The 18516-nt window shown below is 44.6% G+C and overlaps 1 protein-coding gene across 5 annotated transcripts in view; it reads right to left on the reverse strand.

Moving 5' to 3' along the window:
• Positions 1-18516, reverse strand: part of LOC122809699 (zinc finger CCCH domain-containing protein 13-like) — a 1891555-nt gene that overhangs the window by 843492 nt on the left and 1029547 nt on the right. For all 5 annotated transcript variants that reach the window (XM_044081418.1, XM_044081393.1, XM_044081403.1 and 2 more), the window contains one exon: positions 4066-4098. In XM_044081418.1, coding sequence (XP_043937353.1) covers positions 4066-4098 — 33 coding nt within the window. The remainder of the gene's footprint in view (positions 1-4065; positions 4099-18516) is intronic.

The raw sequence follows: 18516 nt of genomic DNA on the forward strand, positions 1-18516 counted from the left end.
TAGCTTCTGCATTCCTTTTTGAAGGCTTTTCTAATTTTTGGACTACTTGTCGGTGGCTCTACTGTTGGGGAAAGGGCAGACATACCCTGCCCCAACACCAAATACTTGTGCTCTAGAAACGGCAGGAAATTATAACTCTAGTGGCACAGTGTGTGTGTGTGTTTTTATTCAAAAAGTGGCATTGACCTGATTTTCACCCAAGCAAAACAGGCCCTAAGTGATGGCCTCTTGGTCGAATTTGTCTTCCACAGGCAGACCTGTTAGTTCTTTTCCTAAGACACAAAAGACCTAAGGAGGAGTCTGTCCAAATAAGAAAATGAATAAAATGCAACAAGGACCACTCAATCAATACAAGGCTATGCTGTCATACTGGCTATTTCTTATTTTGTGATATCCTCTGAACTCCTGCAGATAAGGAATACTAGTGGAGCAATGATTTTTAAAATAAGCATACCACAGCTGCAAATTCAAATATAAAATGGAAGAAATGCAAGGAAGAGCAAAAGAACTTGACTGTGTAAACACAAAAATTCAACTGCAACTACTTGAGCAGCAGTATGAAGCAACACTTGCCATTCTGAATGCATCAGACCGGATTTATCCTTAACAGTATAACACAGCAGACATACTTCAACTGACAAGTGCATAAAAGATTACACATGTTCATAGGTTCATACTAGGCTATCTGCCCAAGGGCATTTATAAGCCTAGCCCAGAGTTTTGTGGCTTTCGCCACCCCTTTAGTTTGGAGGATTCTATGCCCATTATTTTGCTGTGTCTCTGTCAAGCAGTGACACTGAGATAATCCCTGGGGTATATCTGCGATCTCCCATCCATTGGTCAAGATTTCTCTTGAACAAAGCCAGCGAGGTGCTCTGCCTCACATGTACCGGGATTTTGTTCCACAGCATAGGGAGTCTCTAGGTGATGAATCTGTCCCTCCAGCACGTCCTATTAATAACCGTGTCAAGGTTTAAGTCTCCCGCCCTTGTAGTTCTGAGGGATCTAGATTTTTTGAGGTGAAGCATGTTCATCAATTCTGGGTTGGACATGGCCTTGTATGTCAGGCACAGGTCACCTCTGAGCAGACGGTAAGCGACTGAATAGAGCTGGAGTTCCTTCAGTCGGGCAGCATAGGACATTTTTGAGACCCTTTATCCTTTTGGTGAGGAACTTTTGGGGCCTTTCCAGTTGCTGCAGGTGTCGTGTCAGATACATTCCGAATGGGGCATTGTACTCAATCATTGGTCTGATGAGTGATGAGTACAGGGGGACGATGACTTCCCTTGATCTAGATGTGAATCCCTTCATGATCAGGTGGGCAATGTAGAAGGTCTTCCTAACTACTTTGGCAACGTGAGTGTCAAACGAAAGGTTACTGTCAACCTGGGTCCCCAGATCCCTGATAACCTCTTCTGTGCTTAGTGGATTGCCGACTATATGGTAGCTAGAGGTAACCTTTTTTTTTCCGAAGGGTATGACTATGCATTTTTTGGCGTTTAACTTTAGGCCATGGCTCTGGCACCAGTTATCCGTTTCTATAAGACCCTTCTGAAGGATATCTGTGTCAGATGTGTTCTCAACTATGGCGCCCAGTTTGCAGTCATCTGCAAATTTTGTCAGCCATAATCCTCCTGTGTTTGCTTGTACTTCTGAAAAGTAGATGCCGAACAGGAGTGGGCCCAGGACTGAGCCCTGTGGGACACCACTTGTGACAGGCTTTGAGTCTGACATGGCGCCAGCAACTCTGACCCTGTGGGTTCTGTCACTCAGCCAGTTTGCAACCCATCTTGTGACGTATGGGTTTACATTTAAGCTGATGAATTTTTCAATGATACCTGAGTGGGGTATTGTGTCGAAAGCCTTTGCCAGGTCGAGGTAGGCTGTGTGGACTGCCTTTCCCTCATCAATGGCCTTGGTGACTGTTTCGAAGTCAACCAAGTTTAAAAGGCATGATCTGCCTTTGACAAAGCCAAACTGGGTCGGATCCAAAGTCTGCAAGTCCCCTATGTCTTTATTTATGAGTTCCATTATGATCCTCTCCATAGCTTTGCAGATCAGGCTTGTCAAGCTGATGGGACGGTAATTTCCAGGGTCGGTGGAGGCACCGCCTTTGTGAAGTGGGACCACAGTTGCCGTACACCACTCCTTAGGCACGTATCCTGAGGTGAGGCTAAGATTAAACAGCTGCCCAAACTGCGGGTTTAATTCCTCATTGAGTTCGTGGAGCACACAACCGGGGACACGATCTGGTCCCATGGATGCTGTGTTTTTTGCCTTGGAAAGAGCAGTTCTCACCTGAGCGTTAGAGATGTTTGGAGGGTTACAATCCTCTAGTATAGATATCTCACCTTTTGGGGGGGAGGGGGGGGGGGAGAAGTTTGCACTGAACCTGTCAGCCAGTATGTTGGCAATGTCTATAGGTTCAGTATTTTTTACATCATTTGGAATTAATTCTGAGCATATCTGGGAGTTTCCTCCCAGGTTTCTAACATAGCTAAAGAAGGCCTTATGATTGTCTTTTGAGTCCTTAGCGACTTTTCTCTCAAAATTTGCCTTGGATGATTTTATGAGAGCTCCTAGTATTTTACTTATAATGATCAAAGGTGTTTTCCCTTTTAAGGATTTTGCTCTATCTTGTAGTAGCTTCCTCCTTTCGTTGTAGAGTTTGTTTATGGCTGGGGTCCACCAGACTGGACGCTTGCCTTTGGTACAAAGAGTCTTTGTTTTGTTTGGGATTGCCTGATCCATGCAGTCCTGTAGGTGCTGGTAGAAGGCATTTGTAAGTGATTCAGCAGCTTGAGTAATGGTTTCCGCAGGCTCGGGGGCCTTAAAAGAAACCACACCAGTCTTTAGTAGTGTGAAGTCTGCTTTTGAGAAGTTCTTCACTGTGGTCTTTTTTATCTCAGGTGGGGGCGGGATGTGGACTTCCAGTGAGATTAGTTTATGGTCTGATCTCACCAGTGAAGGGTATACTTCCGGTGTTGAACACTGTGACCCCATGTTCGTGATGATGAGATCTAGTATGTTTTCTCCTCGTGGGGATGGTGACTAGTTGTTCAATGGCATTTGAGTTTATGAACTCTAGGAACCTTTGGGCTAGAGTGTTGGGGCTTGAGTAGTGATCCCAGTCTATATTTGGGTAGTTGAAGTCACCTAGTATGATGGTGTTTGGAGATACATTTATCCCCTCCAGTGTTTTCAGGAAAGCTATGTGAGGTTCCTGAGATTGAGAGGGTGGCCTGTAACATGCTACAAATTGCAGAGCAGTCTTGCCTATGGTTAATTGCACCTGGATGGTCTCCGATGCATCGTGCGTTGCCACCAACCTTGAGGTGTGGGTGTCCTTGATGAATATAGACACCCCCCCTCCCTTCTTGGTGTTGTCCGGGGTATTTTCAAAAAGATATTACACCTTCAGAGGCCAAAATGCTAAAACCTGACCCAGCAGACATGGGTTTGATTAGCAGCTCAAGCAGGAGGAGGAGCAGCAAGGAGGAGGAGGACGCTAGTCCATATGCTCCTTAAGGGGGAAGTAGTCCAAGGAGGGGGGCTTGTCCTCAGACACAAAAAACAATGAGTGGGGTAGATCAGAGACCCCACCCCCTGACAGAAGCCAAGATAAGCAGAGCCCCCGAGACACCATCATGATATACAACTGGCCCAAGCAAAAATCAGAGCAAGTCCAGGGGGGGTGCCCAGTAGCTGGTGGACACTGTTGTGGATACTGGGTACTTAGGGATGGGCCTGTAACAAGGAGGTCCAAGGGGACCTAAAATGTTAACACTTGCTAAGTTACATCTAAAGCTGAGATTGTAAAGTCTATCTAGATACAATTAAAATTAACACGGTATTTTAATACTGCACATTGTATGGATATTGGATAATAAGGCAAAAACAGTCCCAAGTTTTTTTTTCCAGTAATTACTAGTGCTGGGCTTCCAGACTATCAACAGTAATTTGCAGAATTACACACAATAATCAAAAATAAACAAAGGAATCACTACAAACTCTCCTATCCAGTTTTCTATAAAGAAAACAAAGTTGTCACCAAGAAAAGCCTACCTGGGTGCATCCAGATCTTGTTTCATTTGTGAACTGCAAAAAAAAAAAAAAAAAGAGTTCTTTTAATAACCTTTTGAGTCTAAAAAGAATTAGTACCACAAAGTTATTGTTATCAAAATGCTTCTCTCTCTCAAAAATGCACACATTTACATTTTCTCAGGCAGAGAATTTTAACAAGCATTGGTCTTGTTCTGAAATGCACACACAAGTGCAACAAAACCCAAAGATATTTGGTTAAGCACTGCAGCCTAATGCTCGGAATTCCAAGGTTACAATAAGAAACACGCAGTGAAGTATGGACATGTTTAAGGAAAATAAAAATAGAAAGACACCACAAAATCTCACAACAGCTTCATAAAATGGAATAATTTCACTGGCAAAAAGTCCCTCTCAGTGGGCCTATCAAATCCAATTCCCCCACCATTATGTCATGCCCCACACCAGGAAAATGTGGGTAACCCCTCAGCTCAACAGCTCATGCCGATTACTGAGCAAGCTTAATTCTTGCAAAATCAAAAATCAATGACTATCTGGCACCTACAATGTTAAAATAATACAGTAAACAGTTAACAGGGCACACAAGGGGATTGGTAGATGCCAGATAAAGTACAGTTGTGTACACTTACCATAAATATAGATGTTTGAGTGTATTCACTGTTGCGGTCATCACACTTGGGTTATCTGCCTGCAGGTAGCCATCAGTCGGCCTGAATACCAGTCTTGGGATTTACATCAGTTTTTCTTGCCCCAGATGTCAGGAGCCCCAAAAATAGGAAGCAATTACATGGTGTGGAAAACATCCAGTAAAAAGTAAACAACATAGCCATAAGATATGGCCAAAAAGAGGACAAGTAGAAAGTCTAGAAAAGTCAGGGTGCTGAAGGGAGGGTAACGTACAGTAGTGTACACTTACCATAAATGTAGATGTTTGAGTGTATTCATTGTTGCAGTCATTACATTTGGGTTATCTGCTTGCAGTAGCCCTCAGTCGGCCCGATTAACAAAGTCTTGGGTCCTGCGTGGGTTGCTGTCCCTTCTTCCATGACGTCAGGTCATCAGGGGTATAAAAAATGCAGCAGATGCCACTACATCAGTTTTTCTGGTCCCAGATGTCAGGTGCCCCCCTAATGGGAAGCAATTAAATCTATAAATAAAAGGATATACCTCCAACAAAAAAGCAAATACACCAAAAAGCTTTTAGAGCATAAGTGAGAGTAGAGGTACAGCCAAAGGAAGTAAAGGGGGCTGGAGGGAGGGTGACCAGGATTGCAACAATGAATACTCTCCAACATCTACATACATTTATGGTAAGTGTACGGTAACTGTACTATGTTCTTCATGTTTCACTGTTGCAGTCATTACATTTGGGTAGATTCCCAAAGCTAATGTTGGGAGGAGGAATTGAAATAGAATTAGGACCAGCTATAAGGTCCTGCAAGACTGCAGTGGCAAAACCAGCCCTGGATTTAGAGAAAATTGGCAAATAATGCTTGGTTAAAGTATGTACAGAACTCCAGGTGGCATCTTCTAGGATGTCCCTAGTAGGGATGCCCCTGATAAAGGCTGTAGAGGTAGATGCAGCCCTGGTTGAATGGGGTCTGATGCCCTGTCGGATAGGTTTTCCATGGTGCTTATAGCAGAAATGAATGCAGTGGCCTATCCATTTTGAAATAGCTTTCCCCTCTGTCCCTGCAGCAAATGCCACCAGCAGTTTTTCACATTTCCTTTGAGGTTTAGTCCTGTCCAAGTAGAATCTAAGCTGTCTGTGCACATCTAAGGAGTGCAGTATCCATTCCCCTTTGTTCTGTGGGTTAGAAAAGAAGGTAGGCAAATGAATTGACTGATTAAGAGCCACATGGATACCACCTTGGGCATGAAGGAGGGATTGGTTCTGAGGGACACCATGTCTGCATGAAAGATGATGAAAGGTTCAACTGCCATAAGGGCCTGTAATTCAGATACCCTTCTTGTAGAAGTGATTGCCAAAAGGAAAGCTGTTTTCCAGGAAAGAAATTTTACGTCTGCAGTAGCAGCTGGATTGAAAGGAGGAAGAGTGAGTTTCTCCAAAACAAATTTAAGATCCCAGGCTGGAGTTGGAGCACTCCTGGGTGGCCTTAAATTGTTGACCCCTCTGAGGAACTGCTTGAGCAGTGGGTGAGAGAAGAGGGGAGGCTCTGTGCTATAATGACCTGAAATGGCTGAGGAATGAATTTTGATGGAGGAAAGACTAGCTCTTATGAAGCATCTCAGTCAAGTATTGTAGAATCGGAGGTAAATTGGGCACTGCTGAGTTCATTCCTTGAAACTGGTTCCAAGCACAGAATCTTTTCCATTTTGTAGCACAAGATTTTCTAGTACTAGGCCTTCTTGCCTCTAAAATGACATCCATCACTGATTTACTGAGGGATGGTAAAGGAGAGATTAGGTAATTAGCCAGGCTGCTAGGTTCAGGGTTTGCAGCTGAGGGTGCAGAATCTGGTTCTCCTGCTGAGACAACAGGGAAGTAGTCTAAGGCAAGTGCCACAGAGCCAAGCGTGACACTGCGCAAGAGTGGGTACCAGTGTTGGCAAGGCCAGTCTTGTGCAATTAAAATCGTCCTTGGCTTGTCCTGTTTGATCTTTAGTAGTACCTTGGAGAGCAGAGGCAGAAGAGGAAAGGCATAAACTGATAGGTTTTTCCAGCGGAAGGATAGAGCATCCACTTTCCAAGCTAGCTTGTGGGAAATCCTTGTGCAACATTTGTCCAGTTGATGGTTCTGGGGAGAGGCAAACAGGTCTATATCTGGGTTCCCCCATTTGCTTGTCAACATGTTGAAAATCCTTGGTTCCAGTTTCCACTCGTGTGGGTCAATGAGGTTTCTGCTTAGTCCGTCTGCCAGTCTATTTAGTTTTCCTGGCAGGAATTGAGCATGTAGATTCACTTGGTAGCTCAAGGCTGTGTTCCACAATGCCATGGCTAGTCTGCAGATGGGTTAAGAATGTGTACGCCCCTGCTTGTTTATGTACCACATGACAGTGGTGTTGTCCGTCTTTACCATTAGTTGTCCTGGAAGAATGTGGTCCTTGAAAGCTGTCAGAGCATTCTGTACAGCTAACTCTAACTATCCCAACAGAGTGTAGCCTTCCTGAGATCAGAGATGCACAGGTCAGAGCTGCCCTCGCCAAAGCTAAAAACACAGCATCAATGGGACCAGATGGTGTCCCGGGCTGCGTCTTACACGAGCTCCAAGAAGAACTAAACCCTCATATAAAATCACTGTTCAATCTCAGCCTTACTACAGGATATGTTCCCAAGGAATGACGTACAGCAACAGTGGTCCCACTCCACAAAGGTGGTGCCACAACAGACCCCGGAAACTATCGCCCTATAAGCCTGACTAGCCTGGTCTGCAAAGCTATGGAATGTATCAACATGGAAATCATAAACAAAGACATCGGGAACCTTCAGACACTGGATCCTACCCAATTCGGCTTCGTAAACGGCAGATCTTGCCTCGAACCTGGTCGACTACTTTGAAACAGTTACCAAAGCCATAGATGAAGGGAAGGTAGTCCACACAGCCTACCTGGACCACGCAAAGGCCTTTGACACAATACCCCACTCGGGCATCATAAATAAGCTCACCAGCTTAAATATCATCCCCTATGTCACAGGATGGGTTGCAAACTGGCTCAGGGATAGAACCCACATGGTCAGAATAGCAGGTGCCATGTCAGACTCTAAACCAGTTACAAGTGGTGTCCCACAAGGCTCAGTCCTGGGACCTCTCTTGTTCGGTATATATTTCTCAGAGGTACAGGCCAACACGGGTTGACTATGGCTGACCAAGTTCGCAGATGACTGCAAACTGGGTGCTATAATCAACTCTCCAACTGGCACAAGCATCCTCCAAAAGGGTCTCACAGAGACGGACAACTGGTGCCAGAGCCATGGCCTAAAGCTAAATGCCAAAAAGTGCATAGTCATCCCCTTTGGAAAAAACAAAGTGCCCACAAATTACCACTTAGGTGGTAATTCATTAAGTACGGAAGTAATTAGGGACTTGAGGACCCAAGTAGATAGCAATCTCTCCTTTCACGTTGCCAAAGTGGTTAGAAAGACCTTCTATATAGCCCACCTTATCATGAAAGGGTTCACATCTACATCAAGAGAGGTCATTGTGCCCCTCTACTCATCACTTATCAGGTCCATAATTGAGTACAATGCCCCGTTTGGGATGTACCTTACCAGACACCTTCAGCAACTGGAAAGACCCCAAAAGTACCTCACCAAGAGGATCAAGGGGCTCATACAGATGCCCTATGCAGTTCAGCTAAAGAAACTCCAGCTCTACTCAGTTGCGTACCGCCTACTCAGAGGCGATCTGTGTCTGATGTATAAAGCCATGTCCAACCCAGAATTAATGGACATGCTTCACCTCAATAAATCTAAATCCCTTAGAGCTACATGCTCCAGGGACCTGAACCTCAGCACAGAAATAAATAGGACATGCTGGAGGGACAGATTCATATCCCAGAGGCTCCCCTCACTCTGGAACAAAATCCAAATCCATATCAGGCAGAGCCCCTCACTGACCCTCTTCAAGAGAAATCTTGACAAATGGATGGGAGATCGCAAGTTTACCCCTGGGATCTCTTCTCTGTCGCTGCTTGATAGAGGTACAGTAAACAAACCTTAAAAGGGCTACCTTCTGTGACCTACTATACAAAGGCACAGTCAACTAATCTAAAAGGGTGGAGAAAGCTAAACATACTCTGGCTAGGCTTATAAATGCCCTAGGGCAGATAGCCTAGTATCAACCTATGAACATTTCCTTTTAATTTATGTGCAGGTGCATTTGACTTGGGTGCCATTTGCCATGAATGCACTTCCCTGCCAGGTGAGCCCTCCATGCACAGTCTAATGCATCTGTTAAGATTTGTGCGGCAGGGGGTAATATGAATGGTAGTCCCCTGTTTTGGTGGCAGGTCTCTACCCACCAAAGGAACTCTAGGCGTAGGCAAGGTATGATAGGAATCCTTGCTTCTAGACCCTGTGAATGTTGACACCATAGGCTTTTGAGAAACCATTGCAGTTTCCTAATATGCAGCCTTGCATATGGAATTACAAGAATGCAGGAGGCCATGAACCCCAAGGCTTGCAGTATTTCCCTTGCAAACAGCTGGGTTTTTGTGGCCACTTGTTTGAACTAAGTTGTCAAATGTATCGGTTTCTCTGGCGTGAAGAAAGCTATCTGGGAAGTTGTATTCAAGCTTGCTCCCAGGTATATAATTTGTTGACAGGGTACCAGGTGGGATTTCTTTTTGTTTATGGTGAACCCCAGACAAGTCATTACCCTTTGAACAAAGGCCAGATGACTGAAAAGAATGTCATTGCTTTCTGCCTGAATTAGACAATCATCCAGGTATGGATATATTTGAATATTTCTTTGCCTGCAAAATGCAATGTCTGGAACTAAGCACTTTGTGAATACCCTGGGCTTAGTAGATACGCCAAAGGGCAGTGCAGAGAACTGATAGTGCATGTAACCTGCATTGAACCATAGGTATATTCTGCAAGACTCCCTGATAGGGATGTGCAGGTATGCTTCTTTTAAGTCTAGTGTTGTCAAGCATACATCCTTGCCTAGCATAGGAAGCAGCTGAAGAGTCAGCATTTTGAATTTTGGAATCACCAGAAAGGTGTTTAGAATAGAAAGGTCCAGGATATTGCATTTTCTGGGTACCAGGAAAAGTCTCGAATAGAAACCTTGTCTCTTTTCCTCTTCTGGTACCAACTGAATAGCCCCCATGTTTAAGAGAGAGCACCTGATTTTGGGCCTCTGTCCACTGATTTGGGGGTAGATCTGGCCACCTGCTTGGTGTTGGTAAAGTGTGGAAATGAAATCTATATCCTTGGGATTCTGTTTAAAACCCATTTGTCCTGGGTAATGAGTTTCCAGTTTATGGCCTGCAGACCAAATTTTCCACCTAAAGGAGCATTCAGTTGGGAAGTGCTTAGAAGTTTTAAAAGCAAGTCATTGAGATGGGTTTTCATAGGGGGGAGTCTTACTGCTCCCAGGTTTGGGTGCGGAAACCCCCCACTGCCTAGTCTTGTGTGTCCATTGGGACTGAAATCTGGGGTTTCTGCTGTGTCTGGGTTTGGCTTGAGAAGACCTGGAAGGGGCTGGAAAGGATCAATTTTTAGAGGGCCAGTGCCTACTAAATCTAGGAGGCTAAACTTGTAAGAAATCTTTAACAGTCTGCATAGATTTAGCTTCATCTTCCATCTTTTTAAGAACTTCCTCAGCCTTGTTGCCAAACAGGCGGTCCTGATTTAAGGGAGCATCCAAAAATTTAGCTTTAACATGATCAAGCAAAGATTGCTCCTTAAGCCAAGCATGCCTTTTGAGCACAGACCCAGTAACAGCAGCCCTGCAAGAGGCCTCTAATGAACCAAATCCACATTGCAAAGTATGTTTTCCAACCTGTTCAGCAGAATGCATTAAATCCTGTAAATTCTTTATTTTCAGTGCAGTCAGGCATTAACATCATTTTCTGTTTAAGCAATCCAATAACATGTTGTCGATACTTATATGAAACTGGCAGTTTAAAGCCCTAATGGCCAAGGTTGCAAAAGTGTAAATTTTCTTACCCCATCTATCCAGCGCCCTGGAGTCTCTATCAGAGGGGGTAGGATTTTTAGCAGTAGAAGCCTTAATGCCTTTGGGTCCCTGTGAAATAATCTCTGGATCCGCAATAGGATTTTTAAAAAGGAACTTGTGAGAATCATGAACCCTGTAATATCTGTCAGGTTTTCTGGGAGCAGGAGGCAAAGAATCAGGAGCCAAACTAGAATCTGAAAAGGCAGCAACAATGTCTAGTACAGGAGGTATAGCTAAAGGCCTATGCTGAGGCAGGAGTAAGAAATCCCTAAGCCTCTTTTTTTGAATCTGAAAAATCCTGGCTTTCCCAGTGGAAATGCTCCCTAAGAGTATGTAAGGTTTCACCAAAAGAAAAATCCTCTGGACAGGAAGCAGAAGGAATAGAGTCCTCTGCATCAGAATCCTCATAAGTAGATAAGGGCAAATCCAGTCATCAGAAGAATCAGAAAAATCAGAATCCTGTTCAAAAGATTCATAAACAACTTCAGTCGTAGTCTCTTGGAAGGGGGAAGGTTGGCTTCCCCTGACTAGAGTTATAAGATCTTGAGCCATTCTTATTTGTTTTTTAGGCATAGAAGCCTGAAAATGCGGCCTGGGCATCGGTTTCTTAGGCATAGTTCGAGATTTTGACCTAAATGAATAAGGAGGCATCAGTTTATTATGCAAGTCCATAGGCCTGAATATACCCTCAGAAGCCGGTGCCTGCACAGCAGCTCCGGACCCATCCAAGGTAGAGACATCTGCAGGTTCCACAGTTGAAGCATCTCGTGGCATACCTGACTCCGAATGGGTCTCAGTAGAGGCCCATGAGACAGAAGTAGCGGGTATCAGGGGCTGCGAAAGCGCCTCACTGAGTACCGGGTGAACTGGTGACTGGCTTAGAAGCGTTGTCGGCAGCTTTGGACCTCGGTGGCCTGTCTCTGTCTTTATCTTTGCGTTTTTTTTGGAATCCCGGTAGTCGGATGGCTAACTGACATTTCTGGATAATTAAACAGAGAACCAAAATATTCAGAAGCGAAAATATACTGACGACGTACAGTGCGCTGTTTAAATAAAGCACAAAACCGACAGCAAGGTATGTTGTGGTCAGGGCCTAGGCAAGGAATACAGTACGAATGAAAATCTTTGTGAGGTATTTGCTTTCCACAAGTAATGCAATTATTAACTTTTACTGACATCGGTAAGGAGCAAGAAAACATTTCCCCAACGGGGTACTTAGCTTTAGTTGAAGGCTTCAGTTCTGAAACTCAAAAATGAAAATTCAGGAGTCGGCCGACCGACTCTTGAAAACTGCTTCTGCTTCAGGCATCTCACGGCAAGAAAGACAGATGTAATGGCGTCAGCTGCATGTTTTATACCCCTGATGACCTGACGTCATGGAAGAAGGGACAGGAACCGACGCAGGACCCAAGACTGTTAAATCAGGCCGAATGAGGGCTACTGCAAGCAGATAACCCACATGTAATGACTGCAACAGTGAAACACTAAGAACATCCAGGACTGCAACAGTGAATACACTCAAACATCTACATTTATGGTAAGTGTACACAACTGTACTATGTTCTTCGTGTTTCACTACTGCAGTCATCACACTTGGGTTGACTCCCGAAGCTGAGTAAGGGTGGAGGCAGTCAAGAAGTGTAAGGGCTTACGAGCAGGCCTTGCAAGACTGCTGTGGCAAATCCAGTTCTGGATTTAGAAAGGACAGGTAAGTGGCAATGCTTGGTGAAGGTGTGTACATAACTCCAGATTGCATCTTCCAGGATGTCCCTGGTAGGGACTCCCCTGAGAAATGCTGTAGAGGTTGAGGTAGCCCTAGTGGAATGAGTTCTGATCCCCTGTTGGGTAGGTTTTTCCAAGGTGTTAGTAGCAGAAATGGATGCAGTGTGCTATCCATTTGGAAATGGTTTGCTTTGAAATGGCCTTGCCCTCTGCCCCTGTAGGAAAGCTGACTAGCAACTGGTCAGATTTTCTGAAAGGCTTAGTCCTGTCAAGGTAGAACCTGAGCTGTTTGTGCACGTCCAAGGAGTGCAGGATCCTCCTCCCTTTATTCTGAGGGTCAGGGAAAAAAGCTGATAAATGGATTGACTGGTTTAAAGCCACACTTGATGCCACCTTCGACATAAATGATGGGTTAGTCCTGATGGAGACCCTGTCAGCCTGGAAAATAATGAAGGGTTCCACATCCATTAGTGCCTGTAGCTCAGACACTCTTCTTGCTGAAGTGAAGGCTAGAAGTAAGGCTGTTTTCCAAGAGAGGAATTTTAACTCTGCTTTAGCTGCAAGTTCAAAAGTGGGAAGCGTGAGCTTCTCAAGTACAAAGAAACATTTTGCAGGCAAGGGATGGGAGCTCTCCTTGGGGGTCTTAAATTGTTAGCTCCTCTTAGGAGCTGCTTGATCAGAGGATGAAAAAAAAGAGAGGTGGCTCCATATTGTAATGAGCTGAGATGGCTGGGTCATGAATCTTAATTAATGCAAAGGAAATGCCTTTGTGGGGCAGGTCTGCCAGGTAATCTAGAATTTGAGGTAAGGAGGGCACGGCTGTGGCGTTTCCTAGAGATTGGCTCCAATGGCTCCAAGAACATATATTTTCCACTTTTCTGAATAGGATTTCCTAGTACTAGGCCTTCTGGCCTCAAAAATGATGCCCAGCACCTGTTAGCCGAGGGTTGCTGGTGTTGTGTTCAGGGAAGAGGCCAGGCTGCAAAGTTCAGTGTTTGCAGCTGAGGATGCAAAATCTGTCCCTCCTGCTGGGACAGCAGGAAGGGGGTCTGATGTAGGCACCAGGGTGGCACTGCTGTCAGACTACGTAGGAGTGGGTACCAGTGCTGGCATGGCCAGTCTGGTGTAATAAGGATTGCCCTTGGTCTGTCCTGCTAGATCCCAAGTAGTACTTTTGAGAGGAGGGGCAGATGGGGAAAGGCATAAACTGATAGATTTTCCCATGTAAAGGATAGGGCATCCACTCACCATGCTTAGGGCATCCACTCACCATGCTTGGCTGTGGGGATTTCTGGTGCAAAGTTTGCTCAATTGATGGTTTTGGGGGGAGGCAAAGAGGTCCACCTCTGGTGTCTCCCACCTGTTGATTAGAAGTTTGAATGAGTTTGGTTCCAGTTTCCACTCGTGTGGGTCCAGTAGCTTTCTGCTTAGGTCATCTGCCAGTGTATTTTGTTTGCCTGGCAGGAACTGAGTTTGCAGGTATACTTGGTTGCTCAAGGCTGTGTTCCACAGGGCCACGGTTAGCCTGCAGAGTGGGTAGGCATGAGTTCCCCCCTGCTTGTTTATGTACCACATAAAACTGTGGTGTTGTCCGTCTTTATCAAGAGTTGTCCTGAAAGGAAAAGGTATTTGAAGGCTGTCAGAGCATTCTTTACAGCTAAAGTTTCTTTTTTGATTGATATGCAGGTGTATTTGTCCTGGGCTCCATTTGGCTTGAATGCATTTGCTTGCCAAGTGAGCCCCCCCCATGCATAGTCTGATGCGCCTGTTGACAGGGCTTGGGCGGCGAAAGTTTGAGGGAAAGGAAGTCCCTTGTGGTAGCAAGCCTCTGCCCACCAAAGGAACTCTGCCCTTAGACAAAGAATATAGGAGTCAGCATGTCCAAGTCCTGAGAGAGTTGACAGCAGAGACGTTTTAAGTACCAATGAAGTTTCCTCATATGCAGTCTTGCATATGGTATTAGTAGACTGCATGAAGCCATGAACCCTAGGGCTTGCAGTATTTTTCTTGCAGATAGCTGGGTCTTGGAGGCCATTAGTTTGAAGAAGTTTGTCAAATGAACCTGCTTTGCTGGAGTGAGGAATACCATCTGGGAAGTTGTGTGCAAGCTTGCTCCCAGGAATACAATCTTTTGGCTGGGCACCAGATGTGATTTATTTTCGTTGGAGTACCCAGAGAAGTTAAAACTTTCTTTACGAATGCCAGGTGCCGAAGTAGCAATTCTGGACTATTCGCCTGAATCAGGCCATCGTCCAAGTATGGGTAAATTTTAATATTTCTCTGCCTGCAGTATGCAATGGCTGGAGCCAGGCACTTTGTGAATACCCAGGGTGCAGTAGACAAGCCAAAGGGAAATGCAGATTACTGACAGTGCATAGAGCCTGCCCTGAAACCTAGATATTTCCTGCAAGATTCCCTTGTGGGGATGTGCAGTTAAGCTTCTTTTAAGTCTAGGATGATTAGCCATGAGTCCTTGTCTAGCATAGGAAGCAGCTGTTGTAGTGTAAACCTTTTGAATTTTGGGACCACCAGGGAGGTGTTGAGAATGGACAGATCCAAGATAGGGCGCCACGAGCTCTCTTTTCTGGGCACCAGGAACAGTCTGAAATAGAAACCCTGTCCCCTTAGCTCTATTGTAACAGGTTGAATAACCCTGATACTGAGAAGAGAAAGTACTTGCTTTTGAGCTTCTGCCCACTGGTTTGGAGGAAGGTCTGGCACCCCACTTGGGGTTGGCAGCGAGTGGAAGTAGAATCTGTATCCCTGGGATACAATGTTTAGGACCCATTGGTCTTGGGCAATGGACATGCCATTTATTATCATGCAGGGAGAGTTTTCCTCCTAGGGGTGCAAGTACTTTGGTACGGCTGGGAAAAAGGATAGACACGTCATTGTGAACATTTTCCATAAGAGGGTGGCTTACCACTCCCGGTTTTAGAGGTGGGAGCACTGAATTGCTTAGATCTTTGCATACCCTGAGACTGTAGTCTTGGTGGTCTGTTGCCCCCCTGGGTTTGGACTGAGGAGGGCTGGGAGAGACTGGAAAGGACCAGTGTTTAGAAGGCCAATGACTACTGAATCTAGGTGGCTGTACCTGTAAGAAATATGTAACAGTTTGCATAGATTTAGCTTTTTCCTCCACCTTTTTAAGAACTACTTCTGCTTTTGTGCCAAACAAGTGTTCCCGGGTCAATGGAGCATCTAGCAACTTTGCTTTGACATGGTCTCACAGGATTTGTTCTTTCAGCCAAGCATGCCTTCTCAGTACAGACCCACTGACAGTTGCCGTGCAAGATGCTTCTAAGGCATCAAAACCACCCTGCAAAGTATGTTTATTAACTTGGTTTGAAGAATGCATTAACTCTTGTAACTCTCTATTCTCTGCACAATCTGGTGGCAATAACATTTTCTGTTTAATTAGTTCCATGATATGCTGATACTTCAACATATGAAACTGCAATTTAAAGCCCTTTTGGCAAGAGTTACAGAGGTGTATACCTTCTTACCTCATCTGTCTAAAGCTCTAGAATCCCTGTCCAAAGGGGTAGGGTTTTTGGCTCTAGTGGCCTTAATACCTTTAGGTCCCTGGGAAATGGTCTCTGGATCCGCAGTGGGATTCTTAAAGAGAAATTTGTGAGAGTCAGGTACTCTGTAGTATCTGTCAAGCTTTCTAGGAGCTGGTGGTAAACAATCAGGAGTAAGACTGGACTTCATGAAGACATCATCTACAATATCCAGGGCAGGGGGTATAGCTAGAGGCCTGTACTGAGGCAAGTCTAAAAATTCTCTGAGTCTCTTTCTGGAATGTGGGTAGCCCTGGCATTCCCAGCGGAAATGCTCCCTTAAGGTATGCAAGGTTTCACCAAAAGAAAAGTCCTCTGGAGGGGAGGCAGAGGGAATGGAATCCTCTGCATCTGAATCCTCATAGGTAGAAAAGGGAATGTCCTGGTAATCAGAAGGATCAGAATCATCGGACTCACGGTTTGTAGAATCAGAAGGAAAAATCAATCCTTTGTCTTATAGAGGGGGAAGGCTGACTTCCCCCAAGTAAAGTTATAAGGTCTTTAGCTATTCTAAGCATTTGCTTCTGTGGCATGGGAGCTTGAGCATGCACTTTGGTCGTCGATTTTCTAGGCATAGTGCAAACTCTGAGCCTGACAAAGTTGGTAGTTTTACTCAAAAACGAAGATGTTGGTTTAAAATGAACATCGTAAGGTTGGAATACACCCTCAGAAGCCGGTGCCTGCACAGCGGTTCCGGACCCATCCAAGGTGGAGACATCTGCAGGTTCCAAAGTCGAAGAAGCAACTCGCGGTACACCCGACTCTGAATGGGACTCAGCAGACGTCTGCGAATCTGTAGAAGCGGGTATCAGGGGCTGCGAAGGCACCTCACTGAGTACCGGCCTATGCAGTCTGTCCCAGTCTTCCATCCTTACATTTTTTCAGATCAGTAGTTGGATGGCTTATAGAAGCCATTTTGGGATACAGAGAACGAGAGCGAAAGAATTTAGTGACAAAAATAGCCAGACAGTGAATAGTTCGGGCATTGAACAAGGCACAAAACCGACAGCGAGGAACATCATGGTCTGGGCCTAAACAGGTGACGCAGTAAGAATGAAAACCTCCACGAGGTATTTGCTTTCCAAAGGCAAGACAATTGTTAACTTTTTCTGACATCGGTTAGAGGAAGAAAAAAGGATCCCCAACGGGATAATTATCTTTTAAAAGACTTCAGGTCTGAAACTCTAAAAACAAAAATTTCAGGAGGCGGCTGACCAGCACTTGCATACTGCTTCGGACACTCCACGACCAGAAAAGCTGATGTAATGGTGTTGGTTGCATGTTTTATACCCCTGATGTCATGGAAGAGGTGACGGCATCAGATGCAGAAATCCCAAGACTCTGGGATCTGGTATTCGGGCCGACTGAGGGCTACCTGCAGACAGATAAACCCAAGTGCGATGACTGCAACAGTGAAACACGAAGAACATCTGTAGTTTCTGGTTACTTGAGAGTTACTATTAAAAATAGGCATAATACTGTACCCTATACTATTTGTTTGGTTTGACTTGTTCTTAGGTTGGGGAGAGAAGAAATTTATTCCTATCTTCTCCTTTTTAAAACTCAAACTCTAAAAATGTAAGGTATGTTTTTGCGGAGAGGAAACAAAGTGCAACACATGAAAATTGTACTGTATTTCTTCGATTTTTCTTTCTGGTTGCTTGAGTTCTGGATAACAGAGTTAATTGTATCTGAATACATATTCAGCTTGCAAGAAACTCTCAGCATCTGATAGACAGAGAGCCTACATTATACTATTTGTTTATCTTACCATGCATTCTTAGTTAACCAGGGAAATTAACTGGTCAGCAAACCCTTTACAGCCATGATCTGGGCCATTAGGATAAGGAAAACAGCTAACTGGATTACACACACAAAAAGAAAAATAATACATACTATGCAGTACAGGCGGTTACAGCAGTATTAACTGCAAAAGAAAGTTTATTAAAGTACACCTACAGTGGATATAAAAAAATTTACACACCCCTGTTATAATGCCATGTTTTGTGATATGAAAAAGTGAGACTATAATACATAATTTCAAAACTTTTCCCACCTTTAATGTGACCTATAACCTATACAATTCAATTGAAAAACAAATCTGTTATGGGAAAAAATATAAAAAATAAAAACATACAATATGCTGGTTGCATACGTGTGCACACCCTTAAACTAACACTTTGTCGAAGCACCTTTTGATTTAATTACAGCGTTCAGTCTTCTTGGGTAGGAGTCTATCAGCATGGCACATCTTGACTTGGAAATATTTGCCCATTCTTCCTTGCAAAAGTCCTCCAAATCTGTCAGATACGGAGGGTATCTCTTGTGCAGAGCCCACTTCAGATCCCCCCATGGATTTTCTATTGGATTTAGGTCTGGGCTCTTGCTAGGCCATTCCAAAACTTTAATTTTCTTCTGGTGAAGTCATTCTTTTGTTGACTTGGATGTAGGCTTGGGGTCATTCTCATGGTGAAAAGTGAAATTCCTCTTCATCTTCAGCCTTCTAGCAGATGCCTAAAGGTT

Source organism: Protopterus annectens, chromosome 1.part1 (assembly GCF_019279795.1).
Source record: "Protopterus annectens isolate FY-2018-M chromosome 1.part1, PAN1.0, whole genome shotgun sequence".
NCBI lineage: Eukaryota > Metazoa > Chordata > Ceratodontiformes > Protopteridae > Protopterus > Protopterus annectens.